Source organism: Molothrus aeneus, chromosome 5 (genome assembly GCF_037042795.1).
Source record: "Molothrus aeneus isolate 106 chromosome 5, BPBGC_Maene_1.0, whole genome shotgun sequence".
Classification (NCBI taxonomy): Eukaryota; Metazoa; Chordata; class Aves; order Passeriformes; family Icteridae; genus Molothrus; species Molothrus aeneus.
In genome coordinates this window covers 41,115,738-41,141,263 of record NC_089650.1, presented here as the reverse complement: position 1 = coordinate 41,141,263, position 25,526 = coordinate 41,115,738, and the positions used below count along the sequence as shown (strand labels likewise).

The 25,526-nt window shown below is 34.8% G+C and overlaps 1 protein-coding gene across 1 annotated transcript in view; it reads right to left on the bottom strand.

The window, feature by feature from the left end:
• The window catches only part of ADAMTS20 (ADAM metallopeptidase with thrombospondin type 1 motif 20), an 85,418-nt gene that overhangs the window by 26,893 nt on the left and 32,999 nt on the right, over window positions 1–25,526 (bottom strand). Inside the window, exons 12-28 of the mRNA XM_066550377.1 lie at window positions 19,806–19,951; window positions 18,232–18,413; window positions 17,999–18,135; window positions 16,753–16,870; window positions 13,061–13,156; window positions 11,668–11,834; window positions 11,429–11,558; window positions 10,231–10,357; window positions 9,331–9,541; window positions 8,678–8,842; window positions 7,834–7,998; window positions 6,021–6,143; window positions 5,059–5,166; window positions 3,854–4,018; window positions 3,336–3,626; window positions 2,839–3,000; window positions 1,218–1,394 (exon numbers count right to left, since the gene is read on the bottom strand). Of these exons, the coding sequence (XP_066406474.1) occupies window positions 1,218–1,394; window positions 2,839–3,000; window positions 3,336–3,626; window positions 3,854–4,018; window positions 5,059–5,166; window positions 6,021–6,143; window positions 7,834–7,998; window positions 8,678–8,842; window positions 9,331–9,541; window positions 10,231–10,357; window positions 11,429–11,558; window positions 11,668–11,834; window positions 13,061–13,156; window positions 16,753–16,870; window positions 17,999–18,135; window positions 18,232–18,413; window positions 19,806–19,951 (2,670 nt within the window). The remainder of the gene's footprint in view (window positions 1–1,217; window positions 1,395–2,838; window positions 3,001–3,335; window positions 3,627–3,853; window positions 4,019–5,058; window positions 5,167–6,020; window positions 6,144–7,833; window positions 7,999–8,677; window positions 8,843–9,330; window positions 9,542–10,230; window positions 10,358–11,428; window positions 11,559–11,667; window positions 11,835–13,060; window positions 13,157–16,752; window positions 16,871–17,998; window positions 18,136–18,231; window positions 18,414–19,805; window positions 19,952–25,526) is intronic.

Here is a 25,526-nt window from a genome sequence, read left to right as displayed (position 1 = left end):
ATTGTATGCTGAACTCTGCTTGTTCTGTCAGCACCTGATGAATATTAATTAGCAAGTCACCGCTAATTATTTGGAAAATGGCTAAAAAGGATACTCTGGTGTTTGCTAAACACAAACCCTAAACTCTGCTTTGTGTAGTGGAAGAAAGAGATAACTGTGGTAAACCATTAAATCAAACTTACATTTTACAGTCTCTTTGCAATAAATTAGAATAGCTTATATAAATATTAGCAATTATTATAGTTGAAATCGGACATTTTTTGAAAATGCTGCCATATTAATTCAAAGAGACAAATTACATAATTTTATTAATAAAAAAATCCAAATAAGTGCTGTCCCAGACCATCTCTCAGGGATGTCAATGACAGGTTTTTTGCTAATTTTGATAGAACCAGAACTGGATCCAACCTCCATTGATTGCCTTTATTCCCCTTAGAACTTAGCACAATAATCAATATTGTTATCAAATTCACAGCTTGGGAATTATAATGTGGTCTATACTGCAGAGCTTGCTATGATTACTTCAGTATGTTAATAATCTGCTAGCGGCAATTTTAAAGATTAATGTTGATTACAGTAGGCATTTTTACACATTAATAGACAGTGACATGTAGACAATAACATATTATAGTTACAAACATAATTATACATAGATAACTTCAATTAGTCCCTGTTTTAAAACCACTAATATAAACTTTTATACACAAATGTACAAGTATTATGGAGCAAAATGTTTGATGACAGAGTATAACATACATGGATGTGAGTTATTTTATACTTAAATATACTATAAGAAAAAAGTTGTGCACTAAAAAGTTTAGGGTGTTTTTGCAAATATAAATACATAAATAATACTACAGCACAATTTACAGCATAAACTTGTAAATTTAAACACATATCAAACTGTAACCCTTCCAAATGGAGCAACATTAGGTACCTGTTATCAGTTATGATGATTTCTGGTAATTTTCAAAATACTCCCTATGATGTTTTACAGACCATGATATTGTTCCCGCTGAAGGAAATGGCTGCTTCTCATTTAATTCTGTGGCTGCAGGAACAATTTCTTTATAAAACTACATTGACTATATTCCACATGCATTGTTATTTCACTGTTATCAAATTTAAAAAATTACATAAAATCTTTGAAAAGACATGGTGAAATAGAGTGACAGAAAGAACAAGAAAGCAAAAAATATTATTGAATGCTATCGTACCGATTTCCACGGTCCCCGATGCCAAGAAACATCACCAGGACAAGAATGCACATTACATTGCGCCATGTTAGGTGGCTTGTCTAGAATTTCACAGCTTTGATCACCTAACATTTGGCCAGTGGGAAGCTGACAAATCACCAGTCTTGTCTTTATTCCATCTCCACAAGTCTGAGTACACTGAAACACAGAATTTTATATGCAATAATTTTATTAACAGAGTCATCACATACCATCAAACCAAAATATATAGCAATCATCAGTACATCATATTATTTACTATGTCTATTTTGATATTCCCTGAACACTCTATTCAAGAATAAGGACTTAAAGTCTAATCTCATGTAATTCCCTCACCAAAACCTTTACCAAATGACACTTTTATGGTTTATCAAGTGATTTTCTGCAGAAAGTCTCAGTAACAGATACTCCATTAAAGAGAAGTAATTGTGAGAATAGATGTGCATGTATCTCTTTCTTTAATACAAGGAAAATATGGAAATCTTTCTTAAAAGTAGTTTTCCCTGCCAAACAGTGACAGAAAAGTCAGATACTGGGCACACTTTTACACAGTCCAGTTTATACAGACTAAGTGTAAAATACTTATAGGATGTGTTTTCTGGGTTTCAGTTAGCCTGCAATTCTTCAATACCAGTTCTCATTCCTAATGAACTCTGAAAGTCAATCTATAATAGTTCAAACCTTTTTATGGTATTCTCAATGATTCAATATTAGGAAAAGAACTGTATAATCTGCATGAACTGTATCCCAAGCCTATGGCTGTGGACAGAAAAAATATGACATTTAGACTGACCTTGAGAACTGAATGGCTAAATCTGGCTAAAACAAGGAGAAAAAAAGTAAAACAAAAAAGTCACTCAACCAATTTTAATTCTTTTTTCTATTCCAGTAACTGATTTGCAAAAGTAAGAAAAGTGGGCAAGAATCACAATAGATTAGATTAGAATAAATGAAAAACTAATCAGCTTTAACTCTTTCTGCAGCATTTGAGCAGGAGTGTGTGGTCAAGATATGACATCACACAGCATGGAGATCAACATGTCCAATAACATCAAATGTGTCATCAAAATGTTCTAACCCAGGCACAACTTTTAGATGCATGATCCTATCTCCATATTTCTAATTTCTAACTACAATCCAGTAACCACTACTACTTGCAGTTACTATTGTTAGTACCTATGAAACTACATGCAATAAAGTTTCTCTACAGCTTCTTATGATCTTTTTTTTTTCTTAGACTAGCTATTGCACTGTGGTTTTTCTGCATACAATCCAGCTTTTTGTAACAGAACATAATTTTCTGCATCTCAAGATACATGTCATACAACTATATGATTTGTCGATGTTGTATATCCTTAGCCTCACACAATACTTACTTCTTCTGGATGTATATTTACGTAACTCATATTTCCACTACAGTTCTGGATTTGATCAAAGAATAAAGTTTAGATAAACAGGTTGAAACTCATTCTTTTTAAATTTTAAACTCTATTAAATAAGTAAAAACAAGGTGTTCAGTTCCACTCACAATCACATAATTATGTTTCTACTTCTAAGCTTATGTAGTAAACAATGTTCCCCTTTGTAAGTGAAATGCTCTTACTTCTCCCCAGTTCCCAAAGTTCCACTGTGGGCAGGGTCCAGAATCACAGTGTCTTGACTCTGAAGGTTTTGTTGCCTCATCACAGTTACTGGCACTTCTTCCTTCCTCATCTTGACATACTACAACTCGGCGGTGAAATCCACCTGCACAAGTACTAGAGCACTACCAAAACAGGTAAAAATACATTTTGCCATTGCATGATCAAAGAAGGGTAAAATATGTTGGTTAAAACAGCAGCTTTGTTTTAAACCTTAACTCTCAAAACTGAACTTTTCAAATAAAAAATGACAACTATGTAGAAGTATTTTAAATTTGAAATCACAGAAAAATTACACTTAGAATTTAATATATTCTGAATAATAATAAGAACAAGAAAAACAATACTTTTTAAAATGAATGTGCTTTTGTTTTGACCAGATCTGTACTGCAATAACATTTCTAGAAATGTTAACACACATGTGACAGAACAAATTAATATATTTAAAAAAAATTCTTACTGCTCCCCAGGGTCCAGTTCTCCATTGATATCCTCCCACGGAAGGATGGTTCCACTGGTTTAAATTGTCTTGTGGAGGGTGTATTGGGAGGTAACCTGTTTCTGGAAAATGGCTTGGATGGTCATGTAGTTTTGGAACATGATGATAAACTGGTGGGCATGGTGGCATGTTACATTCTTGTTCCTTAGGAGGTCGGCCTTCAGGATCACAGTAATTCTCACTGATTTGCTGATAATAATTGACACAGATGACTTGTCTTGTTACTATTCCACTGTCACACGTAACCGTGCACTGACCAAAAGATTAACACAGTGTTTGTCACACAACATTGATGATTAATAAATATAAATACATTTATATTTACTTTTGACAAGAACAAATATATACTTTGTTTTTTCAAGGGATGCAATTTCAATCATGCTTGCAAAAAAAGGAAAAATGAACTCTCAATTTCTAAACAGAGACTTGGCCAATAATCTAAATACACACATTAAAAAATTGTTACAATTAATACTTACAGGGGACCAATTTCCAACTTTCCACTCTCCGCATGGGCTAAAGCAGCTTGAAATTTCAGCTGGTCGTGGCAAATGAGCACACAAAGACTCATCTGCTATCTCCCCATGAGCGTCTCTGCAACTCACATAGCGAGCACGATCGCCCTTCCCACAGGATGCAGAGCACTGTCAGTGAACAATTCAAGCTCATCACATTTTAGGAGACTAAAACAAGATCATGCAAGCATCTAAAATATTAATATAGTTTCTGTAGGCCTGGAACTGAATTGCATAGCCTTAATTCTCATGAAGCATTTCAGTGCATATAAACTGACAGCATTTAAACTATAACATAGAATAATTATGCAGTTGCAAGAAGCAACAGAAACATCAGTAACTTTCAGAACACTTTAGTTGTTACACAGGGATGCAATATTTACAGGAAGTGTTAAAATAAAAACAGATATTAACAATCCATTTGCCATTATGGTTTGTATTAGCAGATTCCATTGATCCCCTTCTGATGCCTTTATAGCTGAGAAGTTCAAGGTGGACTTAATGAAGAACTGCTGGGTAGCCTCAGTTTATGCACCCTATACTGCTATTTAGTTAAAATAGCTGAGCAAAAATATAACTGCATTATATGCTTTGTTAAATATCTCAAGGGATTAACAGACACATCCACACTTCATAGAAAATTTTAAATTTTCTCATCGTTATCAAGTAAAACTAATTTTCAACATTATCAAAATAAAAACCTCGCATTGAAGAAAGTTTATGTAGGAACTGTTTTACTAACGCTTATTTTACAAAAAAACTCAAATTAGATCTTTAAAGACTCCAGCTGTTTAGTATTACTATCACATAAAAGATTTAAATAATATTTTAACATCAAAGATGCTCCAAATACTTAGAAATGGATCAATTACATTTAAAAAAACCACTTCCTTGTGCACTGTCAATGATACAAAAACTATTTCACTCAGAATCCCAGCTCCTAGAATTCCGCTTTTTTTCCTATTATTTTTCCTGGCGGAATTTGAAGCACACAGTTTGCTGGAAGTGTCTATCTGCTCCCTTAAGAAACAGCTTCTTTTCTTAAGAACTCCTTTTTAATCTATCCCAAGCAGATTTCAGTCTGAAAAATATCTTAATGAAAGCTCCATGGAAAAATGGGTGAATGAGTGGAGGGCTGCCCTGCAAGGTGTGACTGCTATATTACATACTGGGGTCCATGATCCATATCTCCATTGGGTCACCTTCCCCACATGAACTAGAGGAAGTGAAGTAGTCCATAATTTTGTATTTTCTGGACAAGAGGGCAATTCACATTCCTGTGGGGGTGAGGAAAAAAAACACTTTTGAAATATACACTTTGGAAGAGCCAAATGTAAAGTAAATGGTTAGCTTTTAATTAACATGTAAATACCATCTTTTACATTTTCCCTGGAATTATTCAAAGACCTTTCATTGAATTGCTTTGTTTCATTTTAAATGGAGTGTCAAAGAAAATTTATTTGCTCTTAAAACTGCATTGGCAATAACTAATAATATTGGCATTTTGAGAAAGAACAGTTTTGGCAAACTTGTTGGAGAGAAGGAGCATAGACATTACAGTTTCCTGCTTCAGAGCCACGGGCAGCACAGAAGGACCAAGCAAAGACAGTGGCTGTGCTATCCTGTCCTTTATACCTTCAGCTACTGAGAATATAAATTTGCCCAGTTTCAGTCAGTAGCTAACAGGTACCACAATTAAAAATGCCAAGGATAATCAAATCCAGTGTTTGCACATCTAAGCAGAAATAAACTACACCAATTAAGTGGCTTTTATGTTTAGAAGCTTATTAAAGAAGCCAGTTGGGTACTATTGATTAAGCAGGATGGCAAGCAGTGTCCTTACAATATTCTACACATTGGAGCTACTGCCAAATAATCACAGGCCTTTGGAGTCCTTGAAGCCATATACTCTATCAACATCACATACCAACTTTCAAACATCTCTCAAAATTACTCTTCTTTTACTTAATTCCCTAGGCAAAATTCGACTTTTGTGAAGAAAAGCATAGAGTTTCAGTATTTTGTTCTCATTTTAGAAGTGATGCCCTCCAAGTTCCCACACAGAGTCAGTAGAAAAGAATTGTATTCAGACACTTTTGACAGAGAAGTAGAGAGGTGTTTCTTAACTTACTTGGCTGTCCCTAGGACGAGTGGCAGCATTGCACTCCCTGTCGTCGCTCAGGATGATGCGGTACGTCCCAGTAACACATTTGACTGCGCGCACCTGGTATCCGCGTCCGCATGTTACAGCACACTGTTGAAGGCAGCAGTTTCATACACTTGAAATAGAAGTAGTTATAACCAAATTTCATTTTTAATTACATTTTCTGCTTTGGAACTCTTTCTAGAATGAATAGAAAGGACCATTGAGATGGTGTTAACTTCCTTTGTGGCAAACCATCAGATACTTAACCGGTGTTCATAGCACACCAATGAACAGTGCTTGTGCAGGACAAAGGCTTTCTCTCTTTCCCCTTTTCTAGCCCCTGCAGTGAGTAGGCTGGAGGTTGGGCAGGAGGCTGGGAAGGAACACTGCCAGAACAGCTGACCTGACCTGATCAAAGGGACAATCCATGCTCCATTATGTCATGCTCAGCAATAAAAACTGGTGAAGAGAAAGTGGAGGAGGGGAAAGAGAGGAATAAGGAGTAGCTTCAAATGAATCACTAACTGCAGCTGTTAAATGTTTTTCCCTTCACTACAGAGTTTGACCAGAGTACACTCAAAGCTGCCACCTAAAACATTAGATGGCTGAAAATATTATGACACAAATCCTATCCCTATAAATGTTGTGGTTCAAGCCCAAGCACTTGTTGTGAAGGGCTATTACCAGGTGGTACAGTGGAAAAACTGCAATGAAAAGTTCTACTCCGGTGACATAGATTGGTAAATTACTTATACAAGCTATTTCAGAAAACTATTTTTATTCATAAGGATTCTATCATGGGACTGAATTAATCTTTTATTTAACTTTTGCATTTAGCTTGTAGGAATGGAAATTCATGGTCCAGTGATCACAAGATTACTCTACATTATGTTAGATAACAGTATGCTTATCTCTAAGGTAAAAAAGTAAAAGAAATGTCTAAATTAAAAAAATACTTAATTTCCAAAGGTATATTTATTCTGTATTTTAATAACAGGTTGTATATAATAAGATAAAGATCAGCTGCTATTTGGTTATGATTTCCCACTAATATCCAAGTATTCTTCTGTTTGTTTGAGTAACCTGATCTTATAAATGCCACATGAAGTTGAGTACCTCATATTTTTAATTAATTCTCATCTATTTACTGACAAAAGTTTTCTTCACAAATCAATTCACTTTTTCCTAGTGTTTTAAATCCACTTTGGTTTACATGCGATTAGTGTCACACAGGAATATATTTTTCAACAGCGCTTTCATATAAAGAGATAGCAGAGATATCACTGAAGATAAAAACAAAATGTAACAATAAAATACTAAGTCCTTTTCCCTGCTATTATTAGCATATACATTTCTATGATTGATTGAAGTATATTGTAGATTGAAGATTGATCTGTACCAATTGAAGTATATTGTAGATCGAAGACTGATCTATATTAATTAAAGCTACCGTTTGAATATGCCCACTTACCTATAAATACTTGGTCTTTTACCTGTCTCGTTCATCTGAACAGTTTGCTACCCTCATTTTTGTTATTCTGGTGATGTAATACACTGATGTGTAAAACATCTTTGATATTAAGGTTCAGGACCAATTACTATTTTAGGCATTTAACTTCTTTATGGGTGTTCCTAAATTACAAGTTAGATAGCCAATAGGACCCTGCAAACAAATATGTGAATCAATTCAACTAAAACAAATGTGTATGATTCAAGTAAAATTTTTAAAAGGTATTGTTTCGTGATTGCTCATGGCCTGAGCTATAAAACAAGAAGCCAGAAATCCTTATGTACTCACTGATCCCCAAGGCCCTACTTGCCAAGATGCACATTGATGAAGTTCACATGGTGTTATTGACTCTGGTCTGTCATTTGGGTTACAGAAATCATCTCTCAGTTGTTCGTCATTAAGTTGGCACCAGACTTGACGATGCTTCATTCCTTTGCCACATGTCACAGGGCACTGTAAAATTATTATAAACACCAGTTTGCAGAGATATGAATCTGCATTAGGGCTTCAATTTCTTTTAGCAACTTGTTCATAAATAAATCACATAAATAACAAAAATATTCCATGAATGTAAGTAGTCCAAAAAACCCTACTTTTTAATGAACTTTTCATTTCCTGTTCAATTCAAAAGCTAATACAAAGAAATTACTATTAAGATTCTAAAGCTGCAAATTATGAAAACTATGTGCAGATCATTTATTTCCAATACAATAATAGTGCATATATCACAGCTTTCACTGGAAAAATGTTTAAACTGTCCACAATTCTTTTATATCCATCTAACCTATAATAAAATTATTACAATTCTATTAAACAGTTGGCTGTATAGTTGTCATTGCTTCATAAAAAAGGAAGGTATGCAAATTACTGCAAATATATTTACTTTACATATCTTCACAACCTCATTTAAATGTAACAAAATTAAGGAGAAAATAAATTCTAGGAGTGTTTTACAGAAGTTCTCATGCCAGTCATAGATGTGTGATGTATATCAGACAAATCATAGGACTTAAGAACTTTCATAACCATGTGGCCCAAAATATAGAACAAAACCCCTAAGCACTTAATGCAGCTTATTTTAATACTGATGACCAGGACCAAATGTACTTTAAGTTTTACAAAGTTTCATTACCTCACTCCAGTCAGTAACAGACCAGCTTGGACATAAGAATTCATTGCAGCTCTGTGTTACAACTCTTGGAAGTTCCTGGCATTCTCTGTCAGGAAGATGACGTCCCAAGTTGTTCATACAAAAAGCTTCTCTGTTTCTGACACCTCTTGCACAGCTCCTGGAACACTGCATAGTTATGAAACAGGAAACAAGACAATAAAACCAGGCCAAAATACATTATCAGTCTTAAAGGTAAAAAGACGTTAAGGATTGCACCAGACAAAAGCGTCCTGCATTTAATCCACAGAATGCTAATATGTTCATTTGAGATAAATTCAGCACTTTATATAATAGTTCCAAGATAAAGCTCTAAGGAAGAATAAAACCAAAATAGTACAGAATTAAATTATTAAGTAAATAAAATATACACCTTCAATTACCAGATCTTCACTGCTGACATCCAAAACCAAACTGCAGACAAGCTGCCCATTCTTATAAAAATACAAGGAAGTTGCTGAAATATAAAGGGTGGTATCAGATGATTCTACATATCTGTACTTATCAAACATTGTTTCCTCTTAGTTATCAAAGTAAAAAAATATAGAGGATTAAAAATTTTGTATGAATGCTAACCAGAACTGTAATGGTACAATTATAAAGTTTTAAATCTGTACCTCTGACCATTCTGTGTAGTGCCAACTTCTTAATGTACAGTCACCATGGCAAGGCTCTCTGGCTGGTGGTTTCTGCTGATCAGCACAGTACTTATCCTCCACTGGAGCACTGAGTCCTCTTGCAATTGAGTATTTCATGCAGTGGATCTCAACAGACCGATGACCTGGGCCACACTTTGATGTACAGTCACTTTTGCCAACACTGTGCCACCTAAAATGACAAACTGTTACAGAAAGCTAGCTATGTTTTAAAAAACACGACCATGGCAATTACAGCACTCAAAGAATGTACCAAGAATCATAATGTAAATATAGATACGCATTTTAGGGAACAAATAAAACTGTAAACTCTATCTCATGACTGAATTTTGAAAGCAATATAAAAGAATTTGACTTATAGGCTTAAAATAACTTCTTTATATTTAAAGGATCTCTTATCCTAATCTCCTAGGTGACTTTGAAAAATGTAAGCTATAATTCTAACTCTTCATCCTCTGAATATTTCAGTGTGGGCTATCTTGGAATGCAAAAACACCAGTCTGTTTCAAATTATTTCCAGTTGTGGATACAATTCTGGTGGAAAATGTATTTCATGCAGCAGTACAAGTTTTTGTGCCAGAATATATAGAACAGATACACAATTCTAACAAGAGATCTTGTACTTTACCAATAAAAATTAGAAAAGTACCCTACTTCTATATGGAGTTGAAGGTGTAAATGTCATGTATAAAGCCACTACACCAACAGATTTAAGGAAAACAAGGAGAGATGGGAAGGATGAGGAAGGTAAAGAGGGATGAAGGGACAGAGGATAAAGCAATCTGAATTACGTTGCTTCAATGTCAATCAATAAAACCATTTAAGACCACAATAACTCCATCAGTTAGGAACCTTTTTTACCTTAATTCACACTCTGTATTACACTCCTCAAAGACACTTGGTACAGTGGGTATAAGTTCACATCTTTGATCAGACACTACCACACGATCACTTTTACGTATACATGTCATTCTTCTTCTTCGAATACCTTCAAAAAGCATCAGAAGAAGTAAATAAAGGGCTAAACTTAGAAAGACTGCCTTATGGGTTCCATTCATCAGCTAGGAACTGAGATGCCCCATTAACACAAATTGCTGTACACAGCAGATTCTGCACAAACACGCTCCTTTGTGCAGCTCACTACATTCCAGGTGGAGAATAACCTTTTCCAGTCATCTTCTCCACCTTCCAGCTGTCCTAGAGTGGTCTCATAGGATATCAACTTCCAGAGAACTACAAAAGTGCAACAGTCCATTTACTCATCAGGCTAAGTATTCCAAGCACATCATGTATGTCCTGCTAATTAACATATTTCCTAAACCAACATGTTAACTTAGACATTGTGATCCTTTCCCTTAAAGAAGCAGAAAAATTGATCACCTAAAAGATCTGGAGTTCTGGGAGAAATACCTCAGTTGACTGCTGTTCTGCTTCTCTAGGACATGAGCATGTATACAATCAGAAGAATCTCATCATTACATATTTTCAGGCTTTTTAGCACCCACTAAGAAGAGAATTTGTCAAAAATCTGTGTACATACACTTTTATATATAGCATTTCATAAATGCTGTGGCTTTATTTTTATACTGGAATGGCCTAGAGCATAACAGCTTAAAATAGTCAAATATATCTTTAAACAGCATTGTCCCATTTAGATGGGATAATGATAATCAAAAAAAGATAAATAAATGAGTATGAAAGACACCAGACAAATCAGTGATCACCTGGAAGTGGTATAATGGAAGCCTAATGAATATTAATAGACATACAATACCACTTTATAAGAACATATTCGATTTGATCCAACCGTTTTTTAATAAACTGCTCCTATGTCTCCAAATGTAGGTTTGAATATAGAATTGTACTGCATAAGTAGTAAAAATAGCCAAAAAAAAATCAGAAGCTGTTCTGTCCTTAAAGGCTCTGTGAACTTGAAGGTTACTGAGGGTAACAAGTCTCTCCCTTACAAGTAATGGTGAAAAGTCAGAGAACTTAAGAAGAGTCCCTTCCTAAATCCCATCAGGTCTTTGGTTCTGGTGAAAAAAATACTTCACAGTACCTTGGCACATCCTGCTGCAATCTTGCCAGGGTCCATAAGGATCCCATGTAAACAGATCACTTCCATCTTCTATCGGGACATTGAATGAATAACGCACATCAGGGTTGTATAAATTCCCTACACACAAAACCTTGATTGAGATAAAATAATAGCTGTTTTTCAGTGAATCTGAACATAAAATTATGAACATAATGATCATGTAGGAAATTTTCAAACTTCTGAGAAAAGTAAACATGCACCTGTAAGGTTAGCTCTTCTTCAACTTTATCAGTGCTGTTAATTCGTTCTATGGTATTGTTTGAACCACTGTACTCGAAAATGGCTCCTTGTATATTGATTTCTCTTTTTGACATGCTTACAACAAAATTTCCATTCAAGATAAAATTTCCATGGGCATCTGATAAAGCTGCAAGTGAAATAAAATATTGGACATCTATTTAGTTAAAAGGTTCTATCAATAAAATCTCACCAACACGTGGCTTTATTGTAGTCAATGTAAAATGGTATCAAACAGTTCAAATTAATGAATTCAACCCTAATAATCAGTACCTTTCACCTGAGAAGTGGTCAGGGATTTTCTAAGTTATGCATTTTCTCTGCATTATAGTACTTAAATAATATTTGTTCTTCTGAATTGCTGACTGCAGCCCTAACTTTTAAATTTGGCTAGGTTCTGCTACTGAAGAAGGAAAAAATAATTATTGGTATTTCTGCCCTATTCTACAGCCCAAATCCTTGTATTCGCTACAGCTGCTTCTAGTGAAGTGGGCTTTAAAAGTAAACTGGAAAATAAATTATTAAGCATTTGTGATAGTAATTTAATACAATGACCCATTTGCAATAATAAAGATTAATGACAAGTTAAACATTTTTAAAATAAAGTAAAATCTGTAGTACAAGATGCTATTCAGGCACATTACTACATTTGAAATGGAAGCTAATGGCAGGGGGCAAAGGTTGCTTCTGGGCAGCAAGTGACAAGGAAAACATTTTGAGAATTCTTCAGTTTGTTGGCTAGGATGACAAAGGAAGAAGAGACAGGAAGCAAATAAGCTTCAACATTTTTTCAGGCACTTCAGATACAATGTGACTACTGTGAAATAGAACAACCAAGATCTTTGGTAGAACCTACTTATGAGTTCTTTGTTGCTTACACACACTTGCAAATCTATCAGGATGTGACAACCTTTATACTCTTTATGTCCCAGACATAATAGAAAAAGAGAAATTTGAGACAACTGGTAAGTAAGAAATATGGTATGTTTGCTGATGGTCAGACTGTTTTGTTCATAAACAAAGTAAATGTTTCCAAGATTTAAAACAACAAATACCTGCATTATTCCTGAGCTCACTTGTGGCATTTCAATTAACATTGTGGCAACAAAGTAAAGAATTGACAAAATTATGCAGAGTGCTATAATTCTTACTGTCTGATGAATGAACACACTCATCTAAGAACTAGAAACCTTAACATCTTACTGATTTCCAGACAGACCCAGGCCAATGAATATAAAAAACAATTAGGTATTTTCTCCAATGTCTTTATCAGATTTCTCATAATATACATCCAGAGCAGATCTCTGTCAAAAGCACAAAACCTATCCATCAATATTGTACACAGGAGGCTTTTACCAAGGTAGTTGTCATCCTCTGGTTTCCCTGAGTAGCTGTGCTGTCGAATATCAATGTTTGTTGCTCCTTTGGGAATATTTACTACAAAATTGTAACCTGCAAATTAATTACATACAAAAATAGCCAAGTATTAGTAAATATGAAAATACATTTTCATTCAAAAACCCTACACTGCACCAGAGACAACCAATACTGAATGCCTTCACGTGTTAGGAAGTGTTAGGTTCTCTGTTCAGATATGTGAATGCAATTCTTCACCACTAACATAAGTCCAATCTACTCAGAAAAATCCCTACAGAGCAGAACAACTCTAGAAAGCAGTCAAGTATATCAAGAGGGACTCAGGAAACACTGAGACTGCTTTTACAGAAATCTGTGAAAAGCAGATTAAAAATTTTACAGAAATCTGTGAAAGTCAGCTAACAGGAAATATCTCCATTCCCTCTTTACATGATTGAGATAGCTTTTCTCTCCAAGAGTATTCCACGACAGCCCACTAAAGAATGAGTATTAAATACTAAAATATTGCAGTGTTGCAGGCCATATGCATAGGCAGATACAGCTGTTAAACTAGCCATGCTTGATTCACCTTCTTCTGCCTAAAATACTGAGTGCACTCCCTTCAAAATACAAATGCTTCACAAATGAGTAACTATTTCTTGTTATCTCCAAGTAATATTATGGTAGCCTTTCCACCACGTAACAAAATAATGTTGCATCAAGATCTACTTTTAAAAAATCATGCTGCACATAAATCTAGGGTAAAAAATCCAAACATGTTTCTCAGAGATGCTAACCATGAATTCAAAATACTTATGGCTGAGAAAAACTGAGTACAGCAAACATCGGAAACAACTAACAAATACAAACATGTAATTTGAGGTATTAATAAAAATTTTGGCAATTTTTTCACTTATTTCGCTGTGATTACAATATTACTGTGGCTTTAGTTGATGCACCTCTGTGGGTAAAAATTTAAATGGCAATATCCTTTTCATTTTGTACTAGGTTTGACTGCAATAGTTTTCTTCACAGTAGCTGGTAGAGGCTGTGTTTTGGATTTGTGCTGGAAAATGTTGATAATTCAGGGATGTTCTGGTTATTGCTGAGCAGAGCTTACAGAGTCAAGGCCTTTTCTGCCTCTCACCCCACTCCAACAACGAGGAGGCACAAGGAGTTGTGAGGGCATACAGATGGACACCATCTGACCATAGGGATATCCCAGACCATATGGCATCATGCTGGGCACATAAAACTAGGAGAAGAAGGAAGGGGGGAATGTTCAGAGTGATGGCATTTGTCTTCCCAAGTCACTGTTTTGCATGACAGAGACGTGCTTTCCTGGCTGGACACCTGCCTGCCCATGGGAAGTGGTGAACCAATTCTTGCTTTGCTTTGTGTGCATGGCTTTTGCTTTACCTATTAAACTGTGTTTATCTGAACCATCTGAATTTTCTCACTTGTATTCTTCCTGTTCTTTCTCCCATCCCACTGGGAGGTAGTGTGTGAGTGACTGGCTTTGTGGTTCCAGCTGGGGCTAAGCCATGCCAAATTTAATAATTCATTAACTTCCAAGTGTTTTTAATCTATTAAAACTATGCCATTCGTTTAAATGAAGATTTAATCGAATTACACGTCCATCACATTTACCAGCTGGGGGCAGCACTGCAATTGCAAATTGACAAAATGCATGCTCTGGATAAATACGCAGTTTGGTCAATCTTTCAACATACCGGGAAGAAAACCAAAACACAGTTAAAAAAGCCCCTCATCTCACACACTCAAGACTTTGTGGTAATAGAATGAAAGAAGAAAAAATACAGGAGGAAACTATAATTAAAACTGCATGGTATGTTGTCAAGGATACACAAAGAGAATAAATCACACACCAGGATGCTGAGAATGACCATTGTCCAGGAAAGGCTCAGATACTCTAATTTGATGCAATAATAATAACCAACATAGTAATAATGTGTACATAATTAGATTACCATCTCCTAAAATGGAAGCCAAGTGAATTACTATTTTGCTGTAATGAATTTTGGATTATTTCTTTACTACTGTTTACACAGTTACTGACAACATCATAACTGGATGACTATAAGCACACACCACGGGCTGCTATTATCAATTCCAAGTTCTGCCTTAGTAAAATGGCTCATTTCAGTTTGAAAGGGAACCAAATGAAGTTAAAAGAAAAAGATCAAGTGCACATCAGCATACTTAGCTTGTGATCCTAATTCAGAATTTTTTTTGGAAAATTTTATTTCCTCAGACAATACCTTCAGTCATTAGCCTAGGGATGTCTTAGATCTCCCATGGACATGAGAGCTTTAGTTATCAGCTAAATACAATTTATTGTTTGCATGGCTGTATTCCAACTTGAGCACACCCCATGATAATCCCAAATGTTCAGCATACTGTTCATTGGTATAACTCAGTATTCTCTCTTACATGCTATAATTCAAGAATTTGAACATAATTTAAAACATTCTACTAACTAGAAAACCAAATAACAACTCAAAACTTTCCTCATCCCAAAACATGGGGGCTTTTTTCCCCTTCAACTTCAATTTGAAGCAAATAAGTCTGTGACAATGGGAAGTCATTAAATCAGAGTGACAGTCTTGACTTTATTTGCACAATGGCAGTTTCTCATAATGGTCACTTGACTTGTAACAAATGTGAGTGTGACAAAATTCATGTGCTATCTATAAGCAACTTAGAACAGACACAAGAAAAAATACAAGTTTTTATATGGGAAGGGTAGTTGTATAAATTTTTTGGTAATTTTCGATGCGTCTGTGCCTTCTGCCAGGGGAAAAGAAAATCTAACAGGATACTTGGCATACTTCCCTCTTCAGCAGCAATCCCTTTGTTCTATGAAAATCCTATTTGGCAACTCTCCAGGTATCATTTTCACTTCACCTGTGGTCTCTTTCAACCAGTGAAGTGTATGAAGGAGCCTCAAGGCTGATATTAATCTGGAGACTGCTGTCCTTATGTTCTATGCTCTAAACTACCTAACTGCACTGCTACACACACACAGTAGTGTCTCCATGCTTCACAGAAAAGACTACATATAGAAGAACTAACAGTAGCTCTTGTAGAGAAACTAAATCAAATCGATAAGAAATACCAGCGTTATTCAAAACTTTCTCATTTCTCACTTGTCAATGAGGAGGAAAAACATAAATATTGTTACCCCTGTTCTCTGGAAGGAGGAGGGTCACATTTCATAGGATGAATTTTTCACTCTAGTAGAAAAGGAACCTCATCAGCTGCTCACAACACAAACTTCTTTCTATCTCTTTACACAACCAAAATGAAACATTGGGATATGTTCTTCAGCTGCAAAGTTTCAGACAGGAGAATGCAAAGTACAAAGCAGGAAGCATTCATGCTTTTAAAGTACTTTTACTCTCATAATTTCTTTTATTTTTGGGTTTGACTTTTGAGGAGATTGATTTTTTTTTCACTAGAATGAGTTAGTATGTCATAGTGCTTGCCTCTGTATCCTTGAGATGAAATGTCACTGAAAATCAAAGATATTTTTGTTGACAGAGGCCCTAAAGAACATACACTGAAATCCTTAAATGTAAACAATAATTTCTGCTTCCTTAAATGTAAAGAATAATTTCTAAGCCATAGTGATGTGTGCATTAAGATTAAAAAAGGCAAAAGAAACATACCATAATGAGCACTGTTGAAAGTACCTGCAAGTGTCTTACATGAAGAATTATCACCACCACAGATTCCACATTTGTCTCTCCTTGCCTTTGAATTCAAAACGTGATCACAGCCTGCTTGCTAAAGATAATGATAAAAATAAAAAGGCCCAGTGTCACTCAGCCCAATGGAAAACAATGAAAATAAGTAATATAAGCTTCCCACTACCCCATAATATTGTTGTTCATTGTATATATATTTAGTCTTCCTTGGCAATCCATTAAAAGCCATCAATGGTTTTGGATTCTGCAATGTAAGGACAAAATAGAATGGTGCAATCCCAACAGACTCTGTATGTCAAGATCTGCATAAGAATATATAACAGCACATAAAGATTTTGTATTAAAAATCAACATAATTTATAAATTTTAATTTATATTTACATTAGAATCTTGGAAGTCTAAAAGCAGTATGTATATATACATGGTCATCAATTCATTTAAACTCTGTCATTACTGAAAAGAAGCAAAGGATAAAACACAGACTGTGCTGGTTAAACTAACATAAGCACAGTTTTTGTTTATGTATCTTTACTTAAACTTCATGGGTTTTTTTGAATTATGATAAACAGGACAATTCTCTGGCATTTCCTCTTTATTCAACCATAAAAAAAAAAAAGTTATATTTTCTCCTCATTTTGAATTTGCTCAGTTTCACTGCAATCAGCAAAACCTCAACAAGGCTCAATAAAAAAGTCTTGAATTGTTAAAATAGAGCACCTTGCTTCTCCCAACAAAATCTTGTGGCAATGCCATAGCTGCTATTAAGCAGAGTACTGAATTGATTTAAGGGTCAGTTCCTCCTGATTTTACAGTAAAATAATAATTACATAAACCATTTACCCTTGGATTTTCTATTGACTATTTACTTCTTTGGTAGCAGAAAAAAAATGCTAGTAATGACACAGCATGCTTCTTTCCTCCTTTTATCCTAATTTTGGATCGGTTTCTCACTGCTCACTTGAACAATATTTACTCTTCCACATGTGAGGCTTAATGAGGCAAGACTGTGGGTCTTCAGATTCAACGATATGTTTTTAACTTAATTGCTTCCGTTTCCAGATCTTTAATTTGATAGGTAATAAGATTAGCTTAAGTGAACTCAGAACACCATATTTTCAGTATAATGTTGATTTGTATTAATATTTAAAATCTACTTTATCACCTGTTAAAATTGATTTTAATAATTAATAAGTTTAGATTTAAATACCCTGCATAAGCCTTGAACACAAAGGTCATTGGTTTCTGCTCCACAGGGAGTACCATCAGCAACTCTGTCCTTCAGCTGATAGTAGGAAGTTGTTCCAGAAACTCGGCAAAAAAGTTTACAGCGATCTTTCATAGAAACTGGAAAGAAAATCCAAGAGGTTTCTTGTCTGTTTTAAAAGTTTAAATAAAGTAACATTTTTATTGTGTTAACTGAAAAGATGTGTGATTACTTACTACCACTGTATTTTGGAAGCCAGCGAACAGCAGAGGTAAGACCATTGATATTGAAGTGTTTGCCATCAAATTCAGAGCACTGTTGCTCCCGAAAATCTTTTTTGCCTTTTGGACATGAATCAGTATTACATGACCGAAATTTCATCCTGCGACCAACACAGTACCTTCCTTCATTTCTTGGTCTAAAAAAAAGGTAAATGTAAAACACACTCATTTTCTAAAATTGCTGTTTTATACAAAAAGTGGCCTCAGCCACTAATCTAAAGAGGAAAATCTCACACAGCATTCTGTCAGCTGTGTAACTGATTTACACATGCTCAGCTTCTACTGTGCATTCAATTATGCCCAAAATAAACCCAATCCTTGTAAAATACTGTTGCTGAGGTGGTAATCTCACTGCGGATGTTTATTAATGCATTATTACTTTTACTTCTCTTACAGCTATAACTATTTACCCTGAGTAAAAGCATTAATAATTTTAATGCTTTTTTCAATTTAGCTGAGATTAGAGTCATATTTCTACACAAGTGGCACCTCTCTCTGTAATTTGAAATTATTACTTTACAGAGTTACAGAGAAAGATGACAATTAGGAGCTGGCACAGTCTCTTCTGTACTCTTAATATTGGTTTCACTTTGGGGATCAAAAGAATAAAAAAGGGAAATTGCGGAAAACACCTCATTTACTGTAAAGTCTAAAATACATTTTAACAGTTATAAACCTTGACACAAAATAATTCAGTATTTGTATGTTCTTGGGGAAGAAAAAAAGATTAAATCAACTAAAAATTGATACTATCAATCAGTAGAGACTGAAAGAGGCATTATCTAATGGCAATCTAGTCTACTGCCTCTTACTCATCAGAGAAAATAAAATAACCTGGGCCATTTGATTGAATTTCATTTACCCTACTGATAACATCAAGCTGACATGACTTCCTAGAGAAACACTGAGATTACTCAGGCACCAGCTGTAGTTCTGCTTCTGGACAAGTTATGGGTAAAGTTCTCCTTGACTTTTATTACAGAGACCAAAATCCACATGGAATTATTCAGTCAATGTAATTTTCTCATTATAAAGGGAAGTTTTAAATGCCTCTGTTATAACCACTGCTCCTTGTGGGTTGTTACTGGTGGTGATATTGTGGAAAAGCCTTAAATCAAAGCAAATCAAGTGTTTCACTAAACAGATTAGTAGGGAATACATGTATTTATTTTTGCAGTTCTTACTGCAAAAAAAGCATCTTATTTTTAAAGAAACTTCAACAGTTAGAGTAAACCTAGAAAAAAAGACCCCGTCAAACTAATTTTTTAGAAACATCTGCACGAATGGATAATATTGCAGAAAGACATGAGTAATCTAAAGGTCCTCTGCATAATAAAGTCTTTGAACTTATCTCTTTCCAAACATGGCTGAAACAAGCATTTTTTGCTGGTGCTTCAAACTGATTTGCACAGCCCACAATACCTCTATTTTATTTTGAGCCAACGCATAATTTTTTAATAGCTTCATTATGAAAATGTAAAACACATTAAAACATAATAAAAAATGTGAAACACAATAAAAAAACACACTCTGGTCGATTACACAGCCTGGTGGTGCTCTTGATTCCACCTCCACAAGTTCTTGAACACGAGCTATAAGGTCCCCATGGTCCCCATTCTCCATCTACAGGGCGCAGCTCCATTTCTTTGCTCACACAAATTCCATGGCGGCAGTGCTGCACAGTCGACAAACAAAATAAAATTTGTAATTCAGGCAAACAGGTTACTGTCTATTTTAGGGCAGAAAAAGAATAAAATTTAAGCATTCACTACTCTTATCTGAATCTGGATATTTTCTAAAATGTTCCATTTCCTTTTAGACAACTTCCCCAGTAGTCTTGTTTTAATAAATGCTATCAAGAGTATTTTGATAGCTAGGAAATCTACTGGATATTGAATACTTATCTGTCTTGTCACTTTATTCAAATATCTCTAAAAGATCTTGAATTCCTGATACATTTTCATGCATAAAGTTCAAAACAGGTTTACAACTGTCTCTTATATACAAGATTTTTCAGTTTAATTTTGAATTCATACTGACACAAAAAGTGAAAAGTTAAAAGAAACCACCAAAGAAATCAGGGTGTTTTGAACATCTCAAAAGCTAACTATCTAGTGGGATTGTTTGGGAAAAGCAGACAAGCATGTAAGACCTTGATCATGTAAAGCAAGATGATGCTATAGATTCATACTTGAACCTAGAATTTCATACCTATAACAGAAGGTGTAAAATATTTTAATTTATTAACATTTTATGCATTTTTAAATTTACTACTAATTTAACAAAGCTATTAACATTAAAATGGAATTAATGGTTAAATTTTTATAAAAGAATAGTAAAGAAATAATAATTCTTAGAGCAAGATACTACATTGCAATGCCTATTATGTTACTTTACATCTCATTCTCAGTGAAGAATTACCTATTTCCACTAAAAAATTACATAAAGGAGGAATTTTCATTTCATCTGCTGGGATTTACATTATTAAGAAGACAAAGACTGCAAGACTATTTTGTTGTGGTCATGCCAGTTATGAGACTTTACCACACTGTAATTGTACACTTTTACTGTTTATAGAAAGTAATTATCCCTTTTTCCCCAGAAGCATCAACCTCTTGCTTCTAAGTATTTACTATCCCTGTTCCTGACTGCATATATGTTTCCACTTCAACGATTATTGAAAAAGTACATGACAAAAAAGTATAAAAGAGAATCTCATGATGGGTGCATGTGTGACTTTTCCCAAAGAACTCACAGGAACTGCCAGGAGTAATCCTATTGATGACTTGCAGAAGTTGGAATTCTAATTCACTTGTATCCTTTAGAAAATCCCAAGTAGTATATTTGATCACAACACAGTGGAATAGTTTACATACTAAAATAGAATATTTAGGAGATACTATAATTTCAGCATTACATATCCTGCTGACTTCTGTGTGGGAAACGTGTCAATTTTGTCCTTGACTTCAAACACCCTCTGAGGCATCAAAGACTGCCCTCATCTGGAGACAAGACACTGGCCAGGACTGAATACATGGGGTCAGTCCTCATACATAATAGAGAGAATTCTTTATTTTAGATGCCTGTTTGCAGACTCAGGATTAGATTGTCCATTAATTAGGTTTGTTGTCAGGAGGGATTCCGCTAGTTGTATTGAGAGGGAGTGGCTCATCCCATCTTTCCCTGCAGGAAAAATAGTGTATGGATCAGTCTAGTACCTAATGTCAAATCCCTAGCAATCAATGGTAGATTTTCTACATAGTCCATCCATAATAAGGAACATTAAGAACTTGCCTTTCCAAGAACTGTCCTTACCATCTTATGAAATAATTTTTTCCACTATAGGCTGAAGAGTCTAAATCCTCCTTCACAAAATGAACACTGCATTCTAATATAGACAGTGATCTAGCATTTAGGCCCTTGTCCATCCAGAAAAACATTTACAATAACTTGAAGGCAGATTTCAAGAAAAGAGTTTTTAAACAAAATTTTATAGCCTCAACAGTACAATTTTGATCCATAAAAATGCAAAGCATATGCTTACATCTGGGATTTTAATAGCTTATTCAACAAACTTGTCTCAGCTATTATTCGGCTGCATTCCTACAGAAGCAACATGATGAAGTCATGGTAGAAAACTCCTGCACCAGACATGTTCCAGATGTTCCTCTGTGTTCACTTGAATCATTGCTTCACTGAGAATACTATGATACACAGAGCTTTCATAAACTTAAATATAATTGCTAACAATTTTTTCTACATTCTTATGGCAAATACAGCATATGTGTCATGTAAAGTGGGTATGACACATAATTCCAAACATACCAATTGAAGAAAGTGGCGAGGGTGCTCTAGTCAAGATCAACAGTTGGTTTTCTGTCGAAAAACGTAGAAATGCTTCAAATTTGGAATCAGTAAACCTATGGGTACCCAAACTTGTTTTTTATTAATAACCTCCTTATAATAAGCACTTGGAGTCTTTCCTATGGATTAACCTATGACTTGATAAATTGATTTTGACATCTTTCAACTTATCTCCAACCAAACTTTCTAAATTTCCAGGAAAGAAACCTTGAAAGAAATTATTAAAGCGTTACTTGACAGGCTATGCTCAACTTTGACTGAATGAAGGAGAGGGGTGGATGCATGCAGAACAGGACTAGAGCTTGTCTGAAATCAAGCACTTCCCACACAGCCCACCAAGATGAGAAGTGGGACCCTAAGGTACATAAAAGGAGCTAAACCAGAGCAGTTAATAAAATGAGCATACAAGGCAGAAGAAATGGAGCTTGGAAAGATGTCAAACTGAAGGTGTCACCACAGCATCTCAGGTCTTCATCTCAGACAAGTCTACATTTATTACTCAAATGACATTATCTACAAAACCCACACTATTTAAGTTTTTTCAATGTTTTCAACTTTTTCTTGCAAAAAAACTGCATTCTTTTTTTCTCCCTTGAAACTTCTAATTTTCTGAAATTATAGCTCATAGAAAAATATTTCACAGAAATCCCAGTTTACAGAAAAAATTTATCACTTGAGCCCATACTTTATTCTGTTCTTACAGTTCAAAAAATCTGCTGCTGTTTTCCAGATGGGGAACATATTCCCCTATTCCCAACTCTGATAAAATCCATCTGATTTTTTATACTTACTTTACATATATATACACATAAAATTATTTATTCTTTCAGATTCAATATATTCATGTATTACATTGATGAAGTAGTCATGAATGCTATGTCAAGCTATGCAAAATTCTTAATAATAATCATTACTGGGTACTAACTACCAGTCAAGAATAGCAAACATACTTCAGAATTAGAAGGGTATTTCTTTTACTGTTCAAAGCAATTCTTTGTTGCTCTGCATCCCCATTCTCAGTTGTACCTGTATTCCTGTCTTTTATGCCAAAAGGACTAGGATGAAATCTTAATTTATTTGATTGCTATTCTGAATATTTTTAGTTGCTAGCTCAATATCCATTACATATCTACAGTGAATAGAATTGATTAACATGTCTCTAAAACACAGAAAGGCACATTCTTTCCAATCCAACTGTTACTTGTATCATGTGAATTCCTTCTTGTTGTTAAAGAGATTTTTCCAAACTTCAGTGACAGTTAGTTTTTTTTCAGTGTTCAAGTAGCAAACTGCCATTATGCAGAACACTGGATATCCCCAGGACACTGAAAAGCTTGGGTCAGAATCATATAGCTACATCCTACCTCTCCATTCCAATGCTCAAGGAATCAAAAGAATATGGGCATATTTCTATACTCCTCAGGAATCCAGGAAGGATCAGAGTGCAATCTTTTGGAGTGCCTCAAAAAAACAGTAATAAACCACTCATGCTTTACTGGGTATTTTTGCTGTTATTTTCATATCAATAAAGACTTTTTCTGAGAATGCCACTCCTGGAAGAGAGGTGTTTTCAACAATTTTTCTTCTTTGGCGGTGGGTTTTTTTTGACTCAGATATGCTTCACTAAATCCAACTGTTAGAGCAGTCCATAGAGCAAGATCCAGTAATACAATACATGATGTTTGAAATCTGAGCTTAAAAAGTTGATTCTAAAATAACAAATGTCTTAAATGGATCTTTTCTCCATCCATCACAGCAATAATGTTGTAAATGCCAAAAATAAATCAATTTCGCTTGCTGGAAAATATTAATTACAATTAATAGTCACCATCTCTTATGCCCATTAACATCAGCAGCGACTTGCAGTCTGAGCTTGAGAAGAGCTGTCCCTTAGTCAGGAACAGATGACAATTTGTCAGATTAATTAATTGCTGTTCTTTCTTACATCTTTCAGAGGTAATGACTGTAATTAGCTCTTTACTTCCTAGAGAAAAATGGTTCCACTCTGCTAATTACATAAAAAAGGTTTTTGTATTCTTCTATAAAAGAAATTCTCTGATGTTGGCAAATTAGAGTAAATTTAACTGAAGATTACAAATGAAGTTTACATAAAAGTTGAACTTCCTTTCTGATGAGTGACTGATTGAAAAATGGGTTAAACATTTTAACATCAACGGCATGCATAGGCTACAATCAAGCAAAGCTTCCACTACAGCCTTCAAGTAACTTTTTCTAATCTTGCAAAACAGAAAGAAGCCATTTGAAACAGTTTACCTACTATATTTGTTTCCATTAAGACACTCTTTTCAAATTCCTCATTAATATTGTCTTACCAAACATAGAATCTTTTAAGATTAAAAGTTATTGGGGAAAAATTAGAAATAACTGAGTGAAATGTAGCTGCCCATTATACAAGGAAATGAAATTAGAGCTTTTAATCATTTTTGAATATATACAATTATTTTTAAAAAATTAACATTACTCCCACATTGCCCCCTGAAGCCGCTGAAGCACACTACTATATAAAAGTAGCTCAACATAATAAACCACCCACACTTAAGAAAATCATTGTCATACCTTACCATGTAAAATCTCAAAAATATTTATTCTCACAATACCCTGACAAATAAGAAAACACTTCTGTTTGCTGATGGTGAAGTAAGACATGAAGAAGACAAATACTAGACCAGTAAAGAACTTAAGCACCTTATTTTTATCCACTTCCCAAACCACATACAAATCCAAAACTAAAAGCCTCAAATCTTCATTGGAAACTGCATACAACTAGCCTCCACCATTGCTTCTGTTTCTACCGAGGTTCTGTAAGTGCCTTGACTATATCTACTAATAAGATAGTCATGACCCTTATGGACATCCCAAGGAAGGATATATTGTCCAATTTTACAGATCAGGATCAGCATTCAAACACTTGCAAATGAAGAAGCAGTGAGTGGCACCCTTATCACCCAAAAACTCCTTACCAAATAAACCAATGAGCAGAATACAGGAAACACAGCTTCCACTTCTTTTTTTTTAATCTGACAAAGCATTTAATCTGCACTTCAAGCAGCCAGGTAGTCTTACACATTGGGGTATAAATGAGAAGAGAGCTCCTGTTTCTAGCACTGAACAGACCCAAGTATCCTGAATTAGGTTACAATAGGAAAGACAGAAAATGAATCCAAGTTATGTGTGCTTAAGGCACTTCCTGGAGCAGGTGAAGAGCTATTGACACGTTTTCATATTTTCTCTGAAACAGATACAGTGCAGATACAAATATCTGAGATCAGATTCTAATCCAAAGACTCCCTCTTTCAAAAAGCATACACCTGTACCTAAGTGATTCATATTTAATTTGTGCTAGTTCAATAAACAACCTCTACAAG